Raw genomic sequence first — 24,260 nt, 5'->3', positions numbered from 1 at the left:
TGAAGTGTTTTATTTTCCTCATGAGGAGTTCTTTTTTTGCAAAGGTTACTCTTGGTCTAATTTTTCAGCCAGTAACTGATCTCAGTCAAGCATTCACAAAGCTGGGAAATGTTCCCTCGTGACTCATCACTTTTAATTACAAAGTAAGACATGACCCATAATTGGACTACATGTGGAAGAGCTTCCCTGGCATTTTGGAGGTCAGAAGTGTCTTCCACCTTCCAGCCATAGCACGTTGCTGCTGACTGCACAAAGGGTTGTAGCTCTTGTCAACAAAAAAAGCCACTTGGCCTGGTCCAAGCATTTGTATCACACAAGCAGAAGAAGCGTCTTCTGTATGCACTCTGCTACAGCTGGTAAAAGTCTGCAGCATGCGGCAAGGTATCTAGTGGGCTTCAAGGCATTCCTGGCATTTACTAGTAGTATTTCTCTCCATACGGCTGCTGTAAAATAGCAGTGTAAATAGTACAGAACTTCTCTACAAGGTAACACTGTATTTCAGTCTCACCAGCAACTTCACATAATCAGTATTATTAGATTAGGATTGATTACTGTGTAATGAGTTACACAGTCAAGGGCTCTGAATATCGCACTGGCTGGAGTTTTGTCATTTTCCTTGCAAGCTGAAAAGAAATCTTAAGCACACATAGTGTCTGTGATTTTTCCTTAACACTTTAAATTTAAAACAGGGTGTTTTTTCTCATAGAGTGCTGCTTCTTTCAGAAAGAACTTGACTTACTAAGACAGAGAATCTACTTTTCTCTGCCACAGAAAAAGTAGTCAGAGAATTCCAGGAGAAAGAGACATGTGATACGAGTTGCAGCTGCTGGGAATTCAGGACCTGAAAAGTCACAGGTCCATCCCAAATCTAGTAGAAGCAGGATAATGTTGTTATAGGGAATTCAAACTGTTTTGCTGTTTTTAATAAAAAATAAAACAAGAATCCTGAGGTTATGTAGAAACTGTGTATTTTCTTGATAAAAGTTGTTCATGGCATCATTGTTGCACTGGAGTTGACTATTCGAGTCAGTTTTGGGAGGAGATCTTAACTGAAAATCAGCACAGAGATCAACAATCTCTGGATATAGCACAGTATTATGGTCTAACTCAGCAGTTTACCAAATTCTAATGATTAACTAATCTTAACATTAGCAAACTATCTAGTTTAGCATATTGCAAACATATATATAACTTAACATCTATTTATGTATGTCCTGTAACTTAAATAGTCTGAACACAACATTAGATCACTTTAATATTTTTCAGACCAAAGTCTTTGTTTGAAGTCCCAAACCAAATTATTAATTTGACTAATGCAGTATTATGATTATCATATCTAAGATTTTCCTGGATGATTTTATTTTCTGAGGCTGTGTAAATATCCTTTATTTGCCCAGGATCAGGGAAACATAGCACACATTCTAATTTTGTATTCACCAGCTGTTAAATATCCTCTAGAGTTAGATATATTTCACTGTGGATAAAATTGATTTCAGCTGATTTGTCCTGATTGCCAGGGCCCTTAACCACCCTTTCCAGCCTCACTTGGTCCCTGCTGACTGGTCTGGGCCACCCCATTTTAGTTAGCTCAGGGAGGGGCCTCTGCTCTTTGCTTGAGCTGTGCTGTAGCACATATGTATGCTGGCTGTGATTTGCTCTGAAGTGCTCTGTAGACTTTTTGGTTCTGTCTCTCTCCTTATGCCTGAGGGTTTTTTTTGAGACAACACCTGGAACCATCACCAGCTTTGCCCTGCTTGACTGCTGTAGGACTGTGGGTTGGTTGGTAAGATCCCTGCCTGCTGTTTGTTTGCAATTGGTTGCTGGCTCCTCTGGAGCAGCCCTGCTTCTGAGGTTCCCTAACACCTGTATCTTCAGTTATTGTGCTGGGTTGCCCAATTTCAAGGAAATAATTTTATATCTTGCTGACCTGAGATCAACTTCAGGCTGTATCTCACTGATTTTATTTTAGGTATAAGATCTAAATAAGTCTATAGCAAGCATTATTAATAGATATCAAGAAATCAAAGTACAATCTCTTTTGTAGTAGTAGTCACAAATATGGTATCTCACTAGCATGTTATTCCTTATAAAATATTCAGAATGGCTTTACAAGCTAACCATACTGTACAAGGATAACTGTATTTGGTGTTTGAAAAATGGTCATCATTCATGTATTTCATGAGGTGAGCTGCTCCTTGCTGCTCTGTAGCTCGAAGCAGCTTAGAGCAGAAAGTGAGTATGCAGGAGAGGCTCCAGCCTCAGTGACAGAATTCTTTTGAGGACGCAGATGTTTCTTTTTCTTTTTTTTTTTCCTCTGATGGGAAAAACACAAACAACAGAGTAGAACTACAGACAAGTGAGAGTGATGCATTTGAATGTGTCTTTTATATAGCCTAATCCTTCTGCATAGGGGTTTGGTGTATTATTGTAGATTTGACGTGAATCTCCATACTGCTCACCTGCTGCATGTCACTTTGGTTTGGATAGCCAGCAAGTCTGTCACAGCTGAGCACCAAATACCCTTCGCTTCTTAAAAAATTCCAAACAATGGCTGGTCCTTGGGGTGGCTTTGAACCATGTGTGAGTTGGTTTAGGGGATCAGCCTAAAACTACTCTCAGCTACAACTCCTGAACTGTATATAAGGTATTCTCAACACTGCATACTGATTTTATTCTATTGTTGTGAATTGGTAACTAATGTAGCCTTAGTTTGGTCATAGCCTGAACTGTTTGCCTTACTAGCAACACAGTAATATTCAAACTCCTTCAAAGCAGACAGAGGCATGACCCTATTTTTGATTTTTTTTTTTTCCTAATTAGAAATCTTGTGCTTTTAATTGTCTCAAGAGAAGATAAATCTATCCAAGTTGATCTAACTCTCACTCTATCCCAAATTCAATTATAAAGAATGCATGAATACATTGCCAGCTGCTAGGGCATTCTTCTTATTGTAGAATAATAGCAGGGAAAGTTCAGGGAACATGATTGCCACAAGCCCTTAACAATAATAATTAAAAAACCAAAACAATCTGTAGCCTTAGAAGCCATATATGAATTCTTGGGAAAGATCTTGTTTGGTTTTGAGATTGTGAAACATTCTATACAAGTCCCAGCTCTCTAACATCTTTAACCAAGTGTCATGTAAGCTAAGCAGAATGACTTCTATTACATATGAGTTTCATTTTCTCTTCCTTTCCTAACATTTCAGGAAAGATGCACTTGAATTTCTTTTCAGATCTTTCCTAAAGAAAAGGCCACCCAATATTAGGATTGCTATAGTGTTGCCTGACAGTATATGGAGAATGAAACTTCATAATAAATGTGAAGACTGCCCAACCTTGGAGTTTCATAGTCTGCATAGGGCAAAAAAGAGTATCAGAGGCAACGATTAGGGACATCGGTTTGCTTTGAGTCATTTCAGCCTCTGAGTCATTTCATCTTCTCAAGAAGGCATTTAGTACTGCACAGACAAAAGTGCTGGTTGTGGGGGCTGCTTGGAACAATTGAAGCAGCTTGCATTTCTGATCTTTATTATTAACATGTTTCAGTTGCCCCCAAGAACTTTGGCTAATCATGTTGTATTGTTGATCATAAAAGCCAGGAAAAACAACAACAGCAAAAAAAAGACTATGTTAGAGACCTTTAAAGAAACTCTGTGCTTCATACTTCTGAAACAGAAAAACAGACTGGATATATACGAAAGAAATACTTCAGTGGAGATACAGATGGAATTGTTTTGAACAGAACATAGTCTGTCCTTTTTCATAGTTTTCAGATATATAGAATTTGTAACAAGTCAGACATTGGAAGAATTACGCAAAGTAGATTAGTAAATTACATATGCCAGAAAGCATAACTTTATCACATTTGCTAGTGCCTGTTACCTATCTTCCAGGTGTAGAGGAGATTTCATACCGATGATTAATGCTTTAGCTATGGCAGCCCACAGTTGTGATTAGCCACATGGAAGTACAGGGTGACTCTTCTGGAGATCTGATAAAAGCTCAAACTACAAACTCGTTGCATCGCCACATTAGCTCTCATCACAGTTCAGATGCAATTGGCCTCCTGAAAGCTTGCAGGTTTGATGAGCACTGGCCAGTAAGGTGTTTTATGGGGCTCTTCAGTTGCTTAAGACAATAGATGAAATCACTGTTCCTAATTCTACTTCTCCCACTATTTATGTTAGGCCTTTGGGTCTATAAGCGGGAAATTGACACTGCTACACTGCTAATTGACTCTGGCGAGGTTTACTTATGAACCAATGTAACCTAATACAAATACTGACAGGTGAGGAAAAACTACTTGATTCTAGCATCTTTGGAAAGATTTACCACCACAGATAGCACTGTGAAGAATAATGGTGGTGTTGTGATGTTGCTACCTTGCTCTTGCCCAATTTCATTTTTATTTTCTGCTAAGGTATCACCTAACAAGGTGTTAGTTAGGTATACCTAACTCTGGTATAAACCAGAGGAATAGAGGGAGATATCCCTGAATACACCAACACAACTGCCTTGCCAATATGTGTGGGAGCAGGAAGACATAACAAAGCAAAACTAGGAGATGAAGTGGAGCCTTTCACCACTGTATAAGCAGACAAAATGGTAGTAGCATAAGCAGGGCTGCTTGTGTTCTTTTCTGGAGGACAGATTGAATGTTGAATTTCAGTGCATGCATGGTTTTCATTAAACTTTGTGTAACTTTTCATAGTTGATTTTTGTGAAAGCCCCCTGAGTTATTTATTAAGTAGTTTAAAGTTGTGGACTATGTATTCAGGATATAGGAGTTCTTACTTGTGCTTTAATGGTATGACTTGGAAAAAAAACAGTTTGGAAACTACAGTTTTATGGAATGTTCACTGTCAAGTGATCCTGTATGTAACTGGGTTATTTTGTGACTGTATCATGGATTGCTTCATGGTAGAACTCAAAGCTGGGAGCTATGCTACAATTATGTAGGACTTATTTTACCCAATGTAGGTCTTATTCATGCTTATTTAGCTTATAAAACTTCTGAAGTATGACAAGTATATAAAACTACTGTACATTAATAAACTAAACACTATTCTCACAAAGGTGTGAACAAGCAGGATATTTAGATTTTGTGGAAAACAAAGACGAAATTAAGTGGAATGTGTGGTAAAAAAAGAGTGATTTCTTGCAAGTGTAACAGTGCAAAGCAGGCAGTGTGAAGTTCCTGGTATGTCAGACTTTCTGCTCTGTCCTTTTCTTTCTTTCTAGTCGTAGTTACCCTTTCTCAAGGGTACAAGACAAAGCCACCCTGCTTTTGAGCTGAAGAGATCAGAGGTCAGCTACTAACTTGTTTTCAATAGCATGTAGGCAGAAAGGTTGATTGGACAGTCTTCAAGACAAACTGCTATTCCCAACATGAAGAGGCTTTGAGGACCTCGTTAGGACCAGGCTTGCAACTCCTTCCCTCTTGGCAGGGAGGCTCATGATGTTTTCTTAGCCATGTCCCAATACTGGGGTACTCTTGCACGCAAGGTTACTCAGAGCTCAATATTCATTCTTAAGATGTTAGCAGTGATTTGGCTGTGGTAGATGGCTCTCTGCAAGGTTTTATGGTCTGCTGCTGTTTTGCATATTACTGTTGTGGGTTGGCAAGCAGGGCTTTGAGGCTCATGGGGTGAAGCTAATCCCTGCTTTTGCACTCTTGCAGAAATCCTGGCAAGACTTTAGGCCATGAAGGGAGTTGGATATAAGAGAAGCATTGGGGGGAGGTTAGAAACTGCATTTGAGACTCTGCTGGGAGTCTTAATACTGACAATTTGTGTTCAGTGCGATAAAGTGGAAAAAATGCTTGTTTAGGAAAGTTGACAAGAGACCAGGAAGATAAACTGTGCTGCTACAGATCAAGAACTCCTTCATGATACTTTACTTGACTGGATGGGCTTAGCTTACTATTTTAGAGCAAACAAAGCAACATTGCATTGTAATGCCAGAGAAAGTAATAGAGCACTTCCTGTACTTAAAATTCAATTCTACATTCCCTGCAGAAATACACATGGTTTTCAGTGAAATAAATACAGTTTAACATGTTTGGTATTAATATTATTGGCTCCTTGCTGTTTGTATGCTTTTTCGTGCCAGAATAATTTTATATGAGAAAAATATGTCTTGAAAGCTTTTGTACAGATGAAATGAAATACTTTTCACTGGGAAAATGCCTCCAGAAGGCCTCATGGGGTCTTCTGTGCTGTATACTAATTTATAATGTGACAGAGTGACTCAAACTGACCTTCACAAAATGTTTAGCTCCTTGCCATGTACCCAGTGAATGCCTTCTGTGGTAGGATTTCCATTTGTAAATCCAGCAAATCTAGGATGCCAAAGAATATACATGGGTGGGAAAGAGAAGTATTTCAAGTAGCAGGCTATGAAGGTGAATCTATATGACAGAATCTATATGAAAGGATGGGATGGTGGCTAAGTCACTGAGCAAAAGGTGCTAATTAATCCTGAGGACTGTAGTGATTTTTGCGTTTGTGCGTGCCAGGCCTCCCATGCATTCACCACGGAATACAACATGAGTGAACAGGTTTAGCACTAAGAAGTCAGGACAGGGAGCTCAAAAAGATAAGGTAATAGATTGTGACAAGTTGAATGATGGTTTGGTTGGTTAGGAGCAGATTACTTGAGATATGCAGAGTAAGACTGATTCTTTGCAGTTACCACTTTTGTGTCCCTGATTAGAGGGGGCAAAAAAACTTGTTAGCTCACATCTAACCAAAACACTAGTATCTGATATGACTATTTAAGACATGTATTAAGTCTGTATCATGAAGTCTAACACTAATGACATACAGCAATGGCAGGCATAATGAGTTAAAAGGTAAATGCCAAAAAGCCAAGGTCTCAATTGCAGGGCAGGATGTTTGGGTGTGCATAGGAATTGGAAACTGGTTGATAAAAGGGCTGAAAGATTAGTTATCAGGGTCTACTTTAGCGCATTGCTTCTCCTGCAGGTTTCAGCTGGTCTCTTGCATAGCAGGCTCTTTGATATTTGAATCTAATGAGTCCCATAAGCACAAAAGACAGTGGGGCTCTAATCATAGCACTAGGTCCCAAAAGCAAACTGGATGGTTTTGTGAGGAGGCAAGTTGTGTGGGAAGGCACCTGGAGGACTGCAGAATAACATACTATCTCTGAGGCATCAACATGAAAGTTAGTACCAACTTGCTATGCGATCAAATAACTACTTTCTAACACAAGCATATGTGCAATATGTTGTCAGTTACTGCAAACTAAGATTTGCCTCATGTGGATGCAGACCATTTCTGTAAGTAAAAACTGAGCTTAGTACAATTAATTTGTTCCATTCCCCCATGTAGCCAGGCTCTGTAACTGCAACTCCTCTTGATTCTAAAGCTATCAGTCTTTTACTAAATTTTATACATACGACATTTTCAGAATTTCTCATGTGCTTTTACCAAAAGCATATTCCCTTTGTATCTTTTCCAGTATCGGGAAACTTTGGTTGTGGCATGCTGTTTCCTTCTCTTATAACAATCTGGTATATCATAATACTTCTTGTCTATTTCTGACCTCCTTCTTACCTGCCCAAATCTCTGATTTACACGCTCATCTTTTGAAGCAAATAATTTTTAATATTGGTCTTTACTGCAAACCAGCACCATTATTTTTGTTCAAGATCCATCGGACTTCTTTCTAATTGTTTTAAAGAGAACATTGCTTTTGCAGAAGCTGGCATTTTAGAGTGCTTTTCAGTTCTGAAAATGTTTTAAAACTATTTTTTTCTGTCATCTTAGGTCTTATATTTCACAACATGGCAAACACTGCAAGTGGGGGGAAAAAGACTGCTCTAAATGATTGTTTCCTGAATTCTTCTACTGGTATCTATACATAGTTATTTGGTGACATAATTATAGCTTGTGTATGTGTACTGAGATAAATTTATATGAATCTGCTGTGATACTAGCAGAAACTTAGCTACAGTAGTGTAGGCTGTGCAAACACATTAGGGGATCAGATGAATCCAGAGTCACTGTAGCTAAGATGCTAATGTTTTAACTGGTCTATTGGTTTCCAGTTTGGACAACTTCTTGAGCTGCAGCCACTCTTGGAGTCTGCAGCCAGACGTATCCCTGGACTGCCATGAGTCTCTCAGCGCTAGCAGGCCAAAGTACAAGGCATATAGGATCTGTAAAGGCATTTTCTCAAAATTTGAGATCGCAGAGGGTTGAGTCTGAGAGCCTCACCTACATTAATGGTCCTACAAGTATCATTCTCAATATAAAATGGCAGAGTCTGTCCTATAGTTGTTATATTCAACAGTTCTGCTACACATATTTAGACACAGGCAAAATTACAGGCAGGTTTGGGAGCCACAAGTCTTGCTTGCACAGTAGCTTAACAAAGTCTGTAGAAATATTGTGAACATGTGCGACTTACAGGGGCCTTATTTTTAGAGAAAAGTAATACATTTAGTTTACCTTGCAGTTGAACAGTCATACGCTATTTGTTAACTCCCACACACACAATCTCCTCAAGGGGGCACTATTGGTTTAAGCAGAATATAGAGTAGGTGCAGTTTCATCTTGTTTTTACTTTGTAGTACGCTGACAAAAAAGGCTTAGGAGTCTCCTAGAATGATTTTCAAACCCAAGTAAAATGTTACAGAAGGCAAAGGATCTCAGAAGAATTTATTTGGTAATGTAGAGAGAGTTTCCTGCTTGGTGTCTTCTTCAGCTTCCCAAACCCATGATAATTAAATGAACTGCAATTTATTTCTAGAACTGTACGCTACTAACTTTCTCATACTACCTCTTGAGGAACAGCTGGATTTTTCCTTTACTGCATTGGTATTAAGCACTGGGTTCACTATTAGTACATCAAAGAGCAGATGTATAAATAAATTATGTATTATGGCACTGGCATCAGAAAGCAAGACAAGAAAAAATGGCATCAAAGAAAGAAGGTTACATTAAACCCCGATTTTTACTTTTGTTATTACTGTCTTGCTGCAAGAAGATTTAGTAGATAAAACTGAACTACATCCAGGGCCCTGGAGTGAGAAATTCCTCTGAAGAAACAAGCCTTGTATTCATCACAAAAAGGATTAGCAGTTCCTAAATGCCTCACTAATTTCTTAAACACTGTTCATGCTGCTATAAAGGAAACTATAGCACTGGTAATACCTCACTGTTTCTTGCTTCTGCTTGGCTTTATTAAGAAAGACAGAACCAGTGAAAGAAATAATGAGACAGAGCAAAAGATCAGAGCCTAGAGCAGAGCAGTTACGAAGTTGAGTCAATCTGAATCATTTGCAAGAGGATATATCCACTCAGTGGAAGGATCCGCTCTGAAATGTGTACTAAGAAAAAAAAGCCTCACAAGCTGGAGGCATGTCAATCACCATTTTTAATGGAAGCTATGGATGAATTGAATAAAGTATCAAGGGTTCAGATGCTGATAACTTCTGAGTCAGAGGTTACTTTTGTGCTATTTCCACTATGAGTACTCATGCCTTTTGCAACAGCTTCTGCTATTCTGCCAGCTGCTATCTATTCTGTGCTCCATATGCACCACCCTAGGATGAAAGCTTCAGCTCCAGCAGAGATCTCATCAGAGTCAGAAGACCTCTTGATACTTCGAGATAATTATTATTATTAGTACCACCACCCCTTTTGGGGGACTGTCAGCCTAAACTATAGTACAAAAATGGCTATCCCCATTTGTTAATTTTGTTTGTAAAATACTCCTCTGAGGGAGAGGGAATAAATGTTACCATTAAGGACTTAAATAGGCTTTCAGATGAAATACCATAACCAGCTGCAGGTCAGCAACAAACCATTCTTTGTTAAGGTGTTTTCCTTTTACAGAGATACAGATTTAACAAGCTGAATAATCTCATATTTTTAAGGCAGACTGTTAAGGTGGACTACTTCTATAATCAAAAATACTCTATAGTTCATAGGAGCAGAAAGGAACAATAAGGAACAGTTCTTTCCAGCTGTGCATTATTTTTCATACAAAATGTTCTGAAATGACCTGTGAAAAGGGCTACAATATCCTCCTGGTTATGGTTAACATTTTACACGTTTTTCTCCTGTTACTAATATTTAAAAGTAATAATCTTAAGCAAAAATAAACCCTTTCTGGCCCCCACAAAAACTATCAAACTGGAATCAAGGCCAATATACATAGAAATTGGAAGTGTAATCTTACCCAGGTTATTAAAAAATAAAATAAAATCAATTTTATTCCTAATATTATAAGCACTGAAAAATCAGTAGTTTGGTATATTCAAAGGCAATTTCACAAAAACAAACAAACCCACAAACCTGACATCTCAACATAAGCCTGAAATTACAGGGAGAAATTACTCTCTTGCCAAACCATCCTTTGACCTTTAAGCCACCAGCACACTATGCTATACCCTTAACTCAGATAACATCACACATTTTGTTAGAGCAGGATGTAAATATCATTAAGAACTTTAGTATTGTATAATCAATTTAGTTTGAAAAAAAAGGCAATTTATGGGTATATCAAGCATGCAAGAAGAATCTACACAAGGAAGATGAAAAAATATTTATATACTGGAAAGGAATATACAGGAAACAGCTGTTGATAATGACAGTGGTTCAGAAAAGCCTAAATAAAATGAGTAAAAGGATCGCTAGATTTTAGCTCATGAAAATTGTCATTGAAATTATCTGAGTACAAACTTAAAAAATAGGGTAAATTTGGATTTAAAAAAATGGTAAAAAAAATAGAATAAAATCAAGAGGATATGAGAGGGAAATAGCTATAAAGTTTAGATTTTTTTTTAAACATGTGATACGGTCACGTTATTTTTAATCACTTCTGCATAACATCACATTAATATTTAGCATAACAGTACCTACCACGCTGATTGAATAAATAATATGAACCTTGGATTTCCTTCTCAAGACTAGTAATAGTTTATAGAAAATAACTTAGGTATTGTTACTATAAGCCATTGGGTCACTCAGTAGACTTAATATAAGAGAAGATAATATGAATGTGCCAATAATTGTGTGCTACTAAAACCAGCCCTAGCATGTACTGTGATTCACCAAACCTACTCTGAATCAATGGTCTAGAATTATGAGGAGCCTTTACAAACCTTTGTGGCATAATATTTTCCAGACGTGAACAGGAATAGGAATTCCAATTTTGTGCTCACCTTCAATTAAACTAAACTCACAATTAAACTGGTATCATGGTGAATTAAACCATCTGGATGTTCAGTGTTCAAACAAAGGGCTCTTGCAGTTAACAGTGGCTTCTGAAAGAGGTGTGAATGAGTAGGCTGTTCCCAGTTGTATGTGGCTTGTGATCCATCCTTGCAAGAAGCTTGATGAGGAATGCTATCTAGTAATTGCAATTACCAATATTTTTTTATTCACCAGTAGTTATCTTTTCTTGACCTTTTATTTTTTCTATTAATTAGCCCAAATGTTTTAGTGTCTTTTTAGTGTAGTAAAAGAATAATTTGTGTATTCTTCTTCCACAAGCACGTTGAAAGAATTTCCCAAAGGCAAAATACGACTTTCTTAAAAGCTTTCTCTGTATGAAATTCTAGTGAAACAATTAAAAAGCTGTTTTCAGAGGTAAATAATTTGACATATACCCAGGGGTAAAATCAGACATGAAAATGAATAGATATTTGTAAGAAAGAGCTCAGAAGAACAGATTTGATTAGAGTATTATTCTAGTACAGTTACATTCTTTGTGTTGTGTATTTTTCATTCTTATGGGCATAACAAAGTCTGAAAGAAACTGAAATCTCAAGCACAAAGTACTCCATCCAATTCATTATTTACTGACCTTGGGAAGATCCTAAACAGCAGCTTCAGATGGTGAGGAATGCCTCTCTAATGAGACAGGCTAACATTAAAGGTGACGCAAAGCTCTGTGTGAAATGGAAGCTAATAACCTCTGCTGAGCTGATAAATACGGGTTTCATGGCAGCAATGCCCAAGCTAGTGGGGTCAAGTGACATTGAGGCTGTGAAAATGTTGAAAGTAAGGAGGTACCAGTGAGAGTCCAAGGCAAAGGATAGGGAGGCAATTAACCAGTAACATGGTGCTGGGTGAAGAGAAGTAAACGATGTCATAATAAAATGGAATTGGATTTTGACAAGGTAAATAAGTTTTCCACAGGTGGGTACAAAACCTCTTCTGCTTTGTGAAGTTGAATGGTGAGTGTGCTCTAAACTGAAGGAAAACACTAGAGATGAAAATCAGCTCAACATTTCTGTGCATTAGGGATGTAAGATGGCATAGTGCTGTAGATATAATTATATTGTCTTGCTTTCCCAGGCACCTATCTGCATATACACAGCTAGCTGTAATTGCTAATGATTATCAGACTGGGCTGCACTTTGCTGCTTCTCAGAGGAGATGCAGAGCGTGCCCTACAATTCATCTTTCTGACCCAGTTCATAAGAAACACTACTCGTACTGGCAGGAACTTGTTTGACAGAAGGCATGTCAGCAAGAGCTTTTGCTCTGTCTCACTCCACTGGCCACACCAGAAGTTAGTACCAAAGCTATTGTCCCAGAAAACTGCTGTTCTTCCTGTAATGTTTAAGGCTTGCTTTAAAAAAAATAATTAAAAATCCTATTTTCTGCGTAGCAAAAGGAAGTTGAGAGATGATATTAGTAGACAGTAGCTAAGTAGATTAAAGTCTGAATGTTCACAGATGAATGTTTTATTGGCTAAGTAGGAAAAAGACCTGAATGAATATAATACTAAGGTCAAATGCATTTTTAAGATATTTGTTGGACATTCTTAGGTGTCTAAGCCTATGGAAATATCTAAGAATAATAATTAAATTTTAAAACCGGGAGGTATTTTGCTGTCTATTTTTGATCAAATCAGATAACTTGCCACAATAACATCCTTCCTGCCAGTCTGACCAATTGAAAAGGAACAAAAAGTCCTAAGTACCTCTCTTCAGATGAACAGCAATACTAAATATAGTAGTTTCACCAAATGCTTTGCAGTTTAAGTATCAACATAGTTTTTAGATTAAATTAATACTTAAGAGATAAAAAAAAGTTGTCTAGGGTACAATTCAGTGAGTTAAAACAGGAGTCAGAATCTGGCTCTCAAATGACATTGCAGTTCTACCCCTGTCAACATATAGCATTGAATTCTCTTCATTTTCAAAAAATTTAATATGTTTAAAAAACATAGTTAAGTACTTAAATATGGAATTTATTATAATCATAGTCATTGTTTTTAATAAACAATTATTGGCAGTCACTGCTAGTTTTGTGTGAATCTGCTGGATGGTACTTTTAACTGTAATTCATCTGAAATATCCAAATGGCTCAGTAATCAGATGTGGATGGGTTACCTAGAGACGCCTGGAAATGGTAAACATCAGCTTTTGCAATTAGCGTTCTGCCTGCTAAGATGTTCTGATGAATTTGCATTGAGGCTGATGCAGAGAACTGTTTGGTATCGCGGATATCCATACAAAATATTCCCTTTCTGCCATTTCTATACCTATTGCTTGTTATTTGGTACAATTGGACATAAGCTGTAAAATGTCTGCTTAAAAAAAGGGAAAACCCCACTCTTCCCAAGTCCCTACTGTTTTTTGTTTGTTTCACTCAAAATACTCTTATTAAAATACTCTGAGGTTACTTACAGTTCTTAGTCGGAAAGTTCCCTCAAAGTTGATGGAAATTTCAGCTACATTGAAGCTGACACACTCATGGGGAAGAAATCTTCAAGAATTGTTTTGAAATTTCCACTTCATTCTTCATGCCACAGAAGGATTTCCCCTTCTTTCCAGTTCTGTGAAACAAAAAGTAACTTTTAGTCTAGTGTACTTTCTGGGATCTTTGGAAATTCCTAGCCATACTTAGACTTGGACTCTTGGTGCCCTTGCTCTTTCTGGTATTGTCCCATCTATTCCTGTAGCCATGGTTTGATGGGGAAACAGATTTCTCTGGGAGCAAACGTAAGAACAGGTGAGGTGACTGTCCTTCTCATTAGCTTGTAATTTCCAATGACCACAGTCCTGTTAAATCAGCCCAGATATAGAAAATTCTAATTTTGACTGCACATTTATAACCCTGCAGTGGGTCCCAATCATCCACATTTGATTCCTGTTTTGTATTCTTCATGAGGCCCTGCAAAGGTGTAGCAACCTGGCAGTGCAGATCAGTAGGTTGAAAAAAGCAGCAAGTGCTTTCTCCGCCACCTCTTTCCTTTGCTTCTCTACAAGAGGAAGAGAAAACCACTGTCTCATGCAGCAGCTGAAGACGGGTAATTACGTTTACATTCTTGTCACTAATCAGTCCCTTCCCTTAGCTCAGTGTGGGCAGGGCTAACCAGAAATCATTTGACAAACTCTGACAAGGTAAATGGCGCTGTAAACACAGTTATGCTTTCATGCTGTCTGCAGACTTGAGGCTTTACTCTGTGTTCCTGTTCCTTTCATTTTGCAAAAACTGGCATAGAAAATTATGCTTACAAAAAAAGTGAGATCATGAAATAATTCTGTAACTTGCAGAGCTGGGGTCTAGGCACAGAGACATTGTTCGTAACAATTTCAGTGTCCTCGGTGTAGAACTTTTGATGTGGTACCAGAGGAGATGCGATGGAAATGAGACAGAAATACTTTACCTGTAAAAGAACAAACACAACAATTCAAGTATAAAGGTAAATCTCTAAATCTGTTCTTTCAAAAGTAGTAGGCCACATGCTATTACATAAAGACAGGTCTGTTTTAGATCATGAAGATGTGAAAAAACAAGGTTGTTCTCCCTGTGCATGTAGACATTACAGAAAGTGTAAACTTTTACAGTTCCAAAAAATTACTGAATACATGTTCCTGGAATACTTGAAACAATTACAGCTATTTAATGTTTCTACATTTTATTATTTCAAAGTCAAAGAATCATTCCAACTATCTTGCCAGTTCTGTTATAACCAAAATATAGTATTTTACTTTTAAAAGAGAAAATAAAGATGAAATTTCAAAGTGAATCACACTGTATGGAGAACTAAATGTGTCCCAGTTACACTTGAGAGCTTGAGGTGTGATCTTTATGAGGGGTACAGTGCTGGGAGTATGGCAGGATAGGCAAAGATGGGCTCTTATAACTTGAGGTGGCCTGCTGGCTTGCTAATTGAGGAAGCAGTACCAGTCTGAGCATATACCTTGGCAAACTCCTGAGTGAGATCCATCCTGGGGACAGGGGGAGTGGTGGGAAGAAGATTCCAGTCAGATTTCAGCTCCTATTTTGAGACATAAGCAACCACTTACTCCCAGTCTTCTCTATTTCTGGGTAAGTTAACCCAAGCTGCCAACTTACTCAGCTGGTACTGAACTGTAGTAACAAGGTTCCTGGATTTACTACTTTAAGTGTAGTCATTAAACTTGCTTTTAGGAGTCTCACCAGGTAAACAGTGCTAAAACAAGGCAGCCAAAAATATAACAAGCTGCACATTATAGTGATGTTGCCTAGCCTCCTGAAGTGGAACCATGATTTCTAAATATTGCCTACATTAATACTGATCAAGACTCCTGACAGTTAGGGTAAAGATGGAAGCTGTTCATATTCAACTTAGGCTCAGAAAACTCAAAAGGAAAAAAAAATCTCAATTCAAGTGTGGTCTGAAAAAAAAAAAGGCAAACAAACACAGGTTCAGCACCAGCTTCCTGTCCTATGACAAATAGTCTCACCTCTCTTAGATGGTTGCGTTTTAAATAACCAGCTTGCATCATGGCAGCTGAGCTCCAGCAAATAAGTGAGCTGGTCCAGGAGAGCTGCAACTGGTCAGGCCTGGCTAGGCCAGTATGCATGATCCATGTCCCTGCTGGTACTCACAGCTAGGTGCAGAGGTGATGAACAGTAAATAAAGGCAACCAAAGAACTGCTAGCTTGTCTGGTTTCTTGTAGTTATTACCATATAGTAATAGTATAATACAGTAAAATATAGATATTCGTTTTGGCAATTCACTCTGATTACAGTATACACCTGAAAATGAGGTAAATAATCTTACATTTAGCTTGACAAAACATAAGCTGCAGAAACTATGAAGCTCCTCCACACGCTTTTAGTGCTGTTAGTCTAAAAGGAGGAAAAAATGCTAAGGATCAGGACTGTTTCTGGGAACCTTTTATGAGTTTTTTTCTTGTGTTAATTTCAGGTTCTTATGAGGAAGTGGCAATCACCTGAGACAAACTAGCTTACAAAATATTTCATAAAAACATTACACAATATTTATCCAAATAGAATAGTCTGATTGAAGGAACAGTGACCAATAGAAATGCTGGGAATGCACACAAACTGGATTGTGTGGATGCAAGTAAAAACTAAAACTGTTGAATCAAATCTTTATCTCAATATGATGCTAACTCAGTATAAAATATTTCTCAGGAATTCATTAACGAGCTGGTGTTATTTGCATGTGACTATTATATTGGCTATCAACTTATTCTAGCCAGTCTTTAATTCCTAGCAACTACTTTACACCAAAATCATTATTGCCTATTTAGAGCCCACAAGAAACAAACTGATGGGCCAGGGAAGTTCCATAGTATTGCACGCACAGTGGCATATTAGGGACTGTTGCCAGATACAGGGAACCTAGCAGTTTGTTATTCAAGCTTTTATAAAAATGCTTTTGTAGTTGTCTTTAAGGGCTAGTAGTTTATTGACAGTTATTTCACCCATGGATCACCAGGTTATTATTCTGGTCCAAGACCACGGATTTTTCCTTGCACTCTTACTTTTGTTTTACTGGAGGACTACAATATTCACTCCAAAGATCTTGTTTGGGGGGGGGGGGGGACACCTGATTATTGTTCAGAATATGTAAATCATTCAACTCCATTATTTTAAAAAATCACCCCTGGAATAGAAATTACATACTAATATTTCAAGGTCCATATTTTTTCTAATTTTACTTAAACTCTCTCCTCAGTTTCATCTATGGGGAAAAGGTCACGAAGGGGATTTTCTCTAATCTTGGACAATTAGGACAAATACTACCTCCAGTATTTGGGTCAGAAAACCTAATCTGCGGCTATTGCTCTGATGTTTTTCAAAGACTTAATTTCAGCACCTGCATTGCTTTGTGCACTTTAGTGTGTGTGTGTAAAACTAAAGGTATTTCGAAAAATATTACATGGAAGAGAAACTGGATTTAGTTTAAGAATTTGAGATGCTTTGTCAATAATCTGCATAATCTATGATGCAGATACGGCCCCGTGCGTTAATGCAGCACTTGAGGTTTGAAACGCGCAAGTGGCAGGAGCTCGCTTGAGGACAATAGCCTAGCTAAGCAAATTGCCTGTCATCCTTCGCTTTCCTGTTACCAGTTCGCCCCCCTCCCTGCGCTAAGGCCCTCCAGAAAGCGGGATTTTGTGCTAGCCTGGGTGTCTCTGGGTTTCACCTCTGAGAGAGAAAGCCTCGCCTCCCCTCCCCGTGTGCCGGGGCTGCGGAGGGAGCGCCTCAGCCACCGTTTTCCCCCTCAAAGCCCTCAACGACTCCCCTTTTACTTCCCCTCCTATCCCCCTTCCCCATCCTCCCCCCGACCCATTATTTCCTCACGGACACCTTTTTCCCAGAGGAGCCCCGGGTCTGCTCCCGCTGCTCTCCTCCTGCTGCCGGGGTCTCCCCCCTCAGCCGCCCCCCCCCCCGAGCCGAGGCGGCGCAGCCGTTGGGCCCGCTCGCGCCCCTCCGCAGCGGCCGGGAGCGCGCGCCGGGCACGAGCCCCGCTGCAGCGGCTCCCCCGCGGCCCCGCCCCGCGCCGAGTGGGGGGGGGGGGAGAGGAAGAGAGCGCGCTGGCGGAGGGATCGGCGGCTGCCTGGTGCGGAGGGATCCGTGGGCTGCAGCCGATCGGCGGGCAGCGGGAGGGGGCGGTGCTGCGGCTCGGGGCCGGCTGAGGCGAGGTGGACGTTAGCGGGGGGCGCGGACGGGGGGACGGGGGAAGGGCGAGGTGGCGGGTGCCCATCCCGCCGCCGGTCCCGCGGCGCAATTTGGTGGGAGAGGAAAGGGGTCAGAGAAGGGAAGGGGTCGGAAAAGGGATGGGGTTAGGGAGGGGAGGGGGTCGGGGAAGGGAAGGGGGGCAGGGGGCGGCTCGGCGGGGCGGGGGGCTCAGGGGTTTGGGGGGCGCGCACAGCCCCGCTGCAGCCTCGCTCTGAGGAGCTGTTGCCGCTCAAGCTGATTTTTTCCTTCCTTCCCCCTCTTTTTTTTTGTCTGATGCAGAATCCCGGTAGCCAGGCAGCCTCCCTCCTTTCTTCCCTGCCTGCCTCCCGCCTCCCCGGCACGCAGAGGGGAGAGGCACCGATAGCAGGGCTGAGATCCGCGTAGATGGGCGGCCAAACCCGTTGTTTTTTCGAAAGAGGAAGATAAACCCCAGCTGCCAGAGCATCGACTTTTTTGTTGGTGTTGCGTTGCTTTGTGAAAATGGGGCTCGCTTACTCCAGCTAAATCCTCCCAGCGCCTTAGAGTTGCTACAGCGGAGGACTTCTCGTTTTTTGCGGCAGAGGAGCTACGTTGATGTTAGCCTCTCTTCTGTAAAATGGAGAACGAAATATTCACACCCCTTTTGGAGCAGTTCATGTCTAGCCCTCTTGTCACCTGGGTGAGCATTAATCTTTCTCTCGCACGTTATTCATTTATTTGCTAATCGTTTGAGAATAAGGTGGAGTTGGTGTCATGGTGATGGTGGTTATATTTTAGGTTAAGACATTTGGACCGTTAGCTGGAAGAAACGGGACCAACCTGGAGGAATATGTGGCGCTAGTGGATGGCGTGTTCCTGAGCGAAGTCATGCTGCAAATGTAAGTGTGTGCAGCTTGGGCGTTGGGCTTAGTTTTTGCTGTTGTCTTGTTTCTCATGTATGTTTTGCTTTCTTATGAAAGCTGCTTCTTCCTTCAATAATGATGTTAGAAAATAACTTCTTTCTTTTATACTTTACGTAGTCATGTGGTCAGTTACAAGGAGACTTCAGAGCACAGCAAACACTCATCTGCTCACAGTACAGCCTAATGTCAAAGTGATGTATTTCCAGGATGTAAAGTGCAATACAGGCTGAATCATGATATCTAGAACTTACTGGAAAATTGGATCCTTTTAAATAGTTTCTCAGATTTCCTCTGAGAAGCATAAAGGTTCATTCTACTGCAAGTCATGATCATAAGATTTTAATAAATCTGCTTGGCTAATAAAATTCTAATGTATATCTTAGTTTGTGACATACAACTTTTATGCAATAAATAATGTTGTTTACTAAGCAAATGGATTGTCCTTTAACTCTTCCTGCTTTACTCTTCACAGTTCAAAATTTGAGTAGGTAGCAGTTGCGCAGTAAAGCTGAAACTTTGATTGAGAGTGTAGAATGTTTTCTTACTGTGAACCACAGAAGAAACATCTTACATAGTTTTTTAAATTGTCTGTTGAACACTGCTGAAGAAAATCCGTGTAAGTATGATGGTGTAAAATCACCCAGATCAGGAAGTGCATAGTTTGCTGTTCAGAAGACACAGAGATCAAAAAGTTCCAGTCAGAGAAACACTGGAATACACAACCATGTGTTGTGATTATAGGTTTTTGGGTTTTTTTTCGGTTACTCATAGTAGTGGGCGATATTCCAGTCAAAACTATAATGCTAGACTGTAACGCTTTTGTGAAGTGTATGGTGATATCATCATAAAAATGCTAATAGTGGATTTTTTTTTTGATGTTTTAAGTCTTTACAGAGAAATACATCTTTTGCTTGCATAGGTATGAAAAAATGCAGGCTTATGGGTGACTAGATAGATACAACTGTGCATGAGCAGCTTGTGGTGACAGCTGTTCATCAAAACACTGCTCATTGATGGGCATCCTTTTACTCCAGTTACAGTTTTTACTCATATTAAGTACTTTAAAAGCTTTTGCTGGTGGTATTCAGATTGTATAATTAATCTGTAAAAAATATCAACTCAACCACATATAATTTTGAGTCATTCTTTTGAAAGCAGTGTTTTCTTTGTCACCTACTTCTGTGCAGCTAAAATTCCAAGTACTGACTTCTATGATATCTGAAAACATGGTGGTGGAATCAAACTTTCAGGAAAAAAAAATCTTGGAACTGGATTGTATTTCCAGCACATTATAATTAAGAATTGTAAGTGATGCATTCACTGAAGCATTCTGTTTTTATACTACAAGTTATTTTTTTCTTGGATTATATATAAATTAAGTAGCTTGTAAATTATGACCATGCATTGAGCTTGCAGAGCTTCTGTTCAGTAAAGATGTACGAGAGCTGAAAGCTGAAGGCAAATTTAGTACTGGGACAAGGTGATTTTGAAGAACATAATCTTGAAATTAAGCTTTCTCAGCAATTTTTTACCATGTTAAGAATGTATAATCTGGTTCATATATATGTGGTATTATATGCATGTAAAATGGAAAGCTGTAGAGAGGAAGCATTCCCACACTTGAGACACTCTGCATTGAATTTGGTTTTGTGCATCTTTGATAACACACTCTGATGACTGTAGTTTACTTGGGAGGAGTTGTGTGTCTATGTGTTTTTGGTTGTTGTTGTTTACACAGGGGAAATGTAAATCTAAAATAGTTCTGTAATCAGAACCGTTACAAACTGCCTTAAATTAGGGATGCATGTAAAAGGACTGTTGAACAAACAAAATTCATTTTATAAACATGTAACTACGCTGGAAGGTGCATTTTAAAATGTATTGTTGGAGGATGTTGGAATGTGTTATGATTGATTTCTATGTAGAACTGAAGCTTCTAGAACTGTGTTTGTATTTTAGGGGGGTTGTTTGTTTTGGTTTGGTTTGCCAGGATTGAAAGAGGAAAAAGTGTGTCATGTTTTGCAGACACATTCTGTCTCTGGTGAAGTCACAATGGAAACCTGTGTTAACTTCCAGTCCCATTCACTTTGAAGATCCACATATTAAAAATGTATCTTCACTTGCAAAAACACTTGAAAGATGCAGCTTCAACTAATCATTAATATTGCAAATTTTCAGTATTTTCCATTTTATTAGTATTTCCCTTTTTTTCTTCCAGTCTTAACCAACATATGTTGAGGAAATGTGGCAGAAAATGTATCATGTGACTTCAAAAGCAAAATATTTTTCTTCAGTTTTTTTTTTTAAGGTTTCAATGGCTTACTTCACATTAGAACAAGAGATCTGTAGTTAGGAGCTATAGCACACAGACATTCTAGAGGAATGAAGTGTTGTTCTTGCAGAAGTCACCAGGAGTGCCATGTGTAGAAATAAATATGTGGAAGTTGCTTTTTATGAATGTTGTGTTGTATGGTACTTATTATTTCCGTTAGTTTTGAGATACATGAGGATGCTAATGTTTTGATGTGAGGATAACAGCTAGTGAGCATCTGTCAGGAAGAACTTGTGTCGTGTTGCTGTTGTAAGTTGGTTCCTATGCTTGGAAAGCCATTGCAGCATTAGATGCTTTAAAGGGAGTTAAAAGCATGAACAAGTGGAGGCTGTTAGGAGTGGTGTGGTCCTGCTGTCCTTATACTTGAATACGTATTTTATTTCTGCCAAATATTGGAAAAAGCAAAAGTTGTGTCATAGAACTTTGAGTGTTAATATTGTATTAGGTATGTTTTTTAAAATTATACAATCAAAACAGTGATTTCATTACTTAGAGAAGATTTTTTGTTCTGTTTAAAAAGAGTTAATCATGCCTTCCGTCAGCTACAAGTGACAGTTTGTTAGTATGACATTTATTTTCCTTGTGCTTGTCTAGACCAAATTTATTTTCAACAATTGTAATAGTTCAGACCAAGGAAATAGATGCCAGTGCTGGAGTGGTTGCAGGGTAGTGGTACTGAGATAGTTGATTCTTTAAATCAGGATTAACTTTATTAGTACATAATACATCAGAAAGGGGAAAACTAACTTGGTACGTTCCCTGTTTTTTGTTGTTGACTTTTTGGATTTTTTAGTATACATGAAAATTGCAGATTCCTTTTGGTGTCTGATTAGGTCTGAAGAGATCTTCCTTTACTGGAGGTGCTACAAGGCATGTGCTTTTCTTTGTTTGTTTTCTGGTTTTTGTTCTTTTTTTTTTTTTAATTAAGGGTAGTTCCAATCTTTGAATATTAGCTCCTAACTTGAGAGAATGTCTCTCATTTCCTGTTCAAATTTAAGCCCAGTCCTTCAGAAGTGTTCAGTTACCTACCTTCTGCTAGGATCACTCAGTATCCGATACATGGATAGAAATCCATCTGTCTTTCTAAATCTGAGCCTTCATTCTTGTATTCTTTGATACAGAAAGGAGTTATGCTTTTTGGGAAGAAATCAGGAGCCAGATCACTGTAATGGGGTCTGACATAGCAGAGAAATGGAGGAGCACATTGAGAGTGCTTTATGCCTTTACTATACTTCTATATCAAAATGCTTCTAATATTACAAAATACCCAGGTACTTGAATAATGTTTGTTGTGTATGCTACTAAAACCAGTATAGTTCCACAAATTAGTCACCTGTTGCATGTCTGGGTGCAATCGCAGTAAAATAATACTTAGTTGTCCTGGAGATGCTTTTCCAGAACCTGACTAACAAGATCTTATTTTTCTGGTCTTAATACTATTCTCTCTATATATATGCTCCTCTGATCCAAGAAGATGAAGCCGTTCTTAAAAAAAATCTCATTTTCTGAGTATTCTTTGTTTTCATTTTTGATAGGTCTTGTTCTCTGATAGTTGTTAACTGAGTTCCAATAGGATTGTGTGAGAAATGCATGAGTTTTATGAAAGTCTTGTACAAACTGTGGTTCCCAAACTGACAAGGGTCTTACTAGTTCCTTTGAATAAAAGTATGCAGCTGCAAGTAATTAGAGGATTGGGACTTTTATTACATGTAGCACCACAATTAATATTTGGTTATGTAATGAAGACTTGGAAGTGTGCTTTAGTTTCAATGGTTTTATTTTACTGTACTTTGTATTGGTGGAAATGGATGTTACAAAGCAACTATTGGACAAATACCATATGCAGAATGGGTAATGTGTAGAACCAAACTCTGGATCTGAGTTGATTTGATTCACTGCCTGGAGAACCTGTCTGGTTTCTTCTCCATGTTCCATTCATAGCTGTCTCGATTGAATATATATATTCATTGATACTACCTATATTAGTCATTGCATCAAAAAATGCTGAAAACTACATCAAAGGATGAAGTGTTTTATTTTTCTCCTGTTTTCCTCCATTTTACTGTTCAGCCCTGTTTTTCAGTGACTGGATCCCCATGCAGGCTTTCCACACCCATCGAATTTTCCAGGTGGACCGACTGACAGTTTTCTTCCACTGCTCTGCTGGTGTGTGCCTTGAATGTGTAGACTGCTTCATTGACTCCTTTTCTGAGCTCTCAGTCTTTAGTTGTGTATTTTTTTTTCCAAACAGTTGAGCTTGCCAGCCCATAGCTCTGGCTTGCCTATATCTTTTGCTGAGAACTGGCCTCCATCTCTAGTGCTTCAGCCAGCTGCCTGGCTCTGTGAAAGAGTGCAGGAACGTGCACTTCAAGCCAATTAACTCTTTGTTGTGAAGACCAAAGAGGAAGAGGCAGCTTCAGCAGGCTCTGGCTAGGCAGGGAGGTGGAAAAACATTTTAGGGAAAATTAAATTGGTGAGTTTGGCAGCAAAAATACAAGCATACGATATTTTAGAAAAATGTTAAATACTAGCAAGTCTGTACTGTTCTTACTTTCTTGAAGTGAATGCGTTTGATTCACGTTTTAGACTTGCTCTGTCAGGCTTCCACAGATGCAGATAGATGTCACTGGCAGTTGAGAGAGCTTTTGCTCTTAAAAGTGGCTCTTGGTAGGCTTAGAAGTAGGGCTTAAAATATGTCGTAAGGAAATCAGAATTTATAACACTCGGGGCTTTTGTAAAGAAGCAAATTGTTTAGTAAATGCTATGACAGAATGTGCACCGTGGTTAAGATTGTTGGAATTGAAGCCTTTAGATTACTGAAAAATGGAAGGTTTTTATAGTGTAATGATGGTTAATTTTAGACTTGAATACCTGCCAGCAGTGAGCTTTGAATTGTGCGAATGAAGTGAACGTGGGCTGATGCCTGGGCTTTTGATAGGTAAAGGGGAGAAAAAGTATGGGTCAGATGTGGAATGCTTTAAGTGTTTGACCTTTGATAATGTCTCTGTTTTAGAGGTTCTTAATTTGTTTGTATCCTTTTCCACAGTTCATGTCCACTTTCCTTCATCCTGTCTC

General features: G+C 39.0%; 1 protein-coding gene and 1 long non-coding RNA gene across 18 annotated transcripts in view; one reads left to right on the top strand and one right to left on the bottom strand.

Annotated features, from left to right (window-relative positions):
• Positions 1-1,635: 1,635 nt before the first annotated feature.
• CCDC88A (coiled-coil domain containing 88A) overlaps positions 1,636-24,260 on the top strand; it is a 100,631-nt gene continuing 78,006 nt past the window's right edge. For 14 of the 17 annotated variants that reach the window (XM_083832322.1, XM_083832319.1, XM_083832318.1 and 11 more), the window contains exons 1-3: positions 17,815-17,935; positions 18,252-18,630; positions 18,729-18,829. In XM_083832322.1, coding sequence (XP_083688448.1) covers positions 18,568-18,630; positions 18,729-18,829 — 164 coding nt within the window. In that variant the 5' untranslated portion in view covers positions 17,815-17,935; positions 18,252-18,567. Of the gene's footprint in view, positions 1,784-17,740; positions 18,042-18,251; positions 18,631-18,728; positions 18,830-24,260 lie in introns of those variants that run through there. The other 3 variants (XM_083832325.1, XM_083832324.1, XM_083832323.1) reach the window with 3 other exon arrangements.
• LOC310898031 lies at positions 1,798-17,730 on the bottom strand. Its single transcript, XR_014582898.1, has 4 exons — positions 17,601-17,730; positions 15,195-15,272; positions 13,675-13,823; positions 1,798-6,342 (listed from the first exon to the last, which is right to left on the bottom strand). It is a non-coding gene; the product is annotated as an uncharacterized lncRNA (long non-coding RNA).

The sequence above is a fragment of the Anser anser genome, assembly GCF_964211835.1.
Source record: "Anser anser genome assembly, chromosome: 3".
In the NCBI taxonomy this organism is placed as follows: Eukaryota; Metazoa; Chordata; class Aves; order Anseriformes; family Anatidae; genus Anser; species Anser anser.
This window is presented reverse-complemented; position numbering and strand designations above follow the sequence as displayed.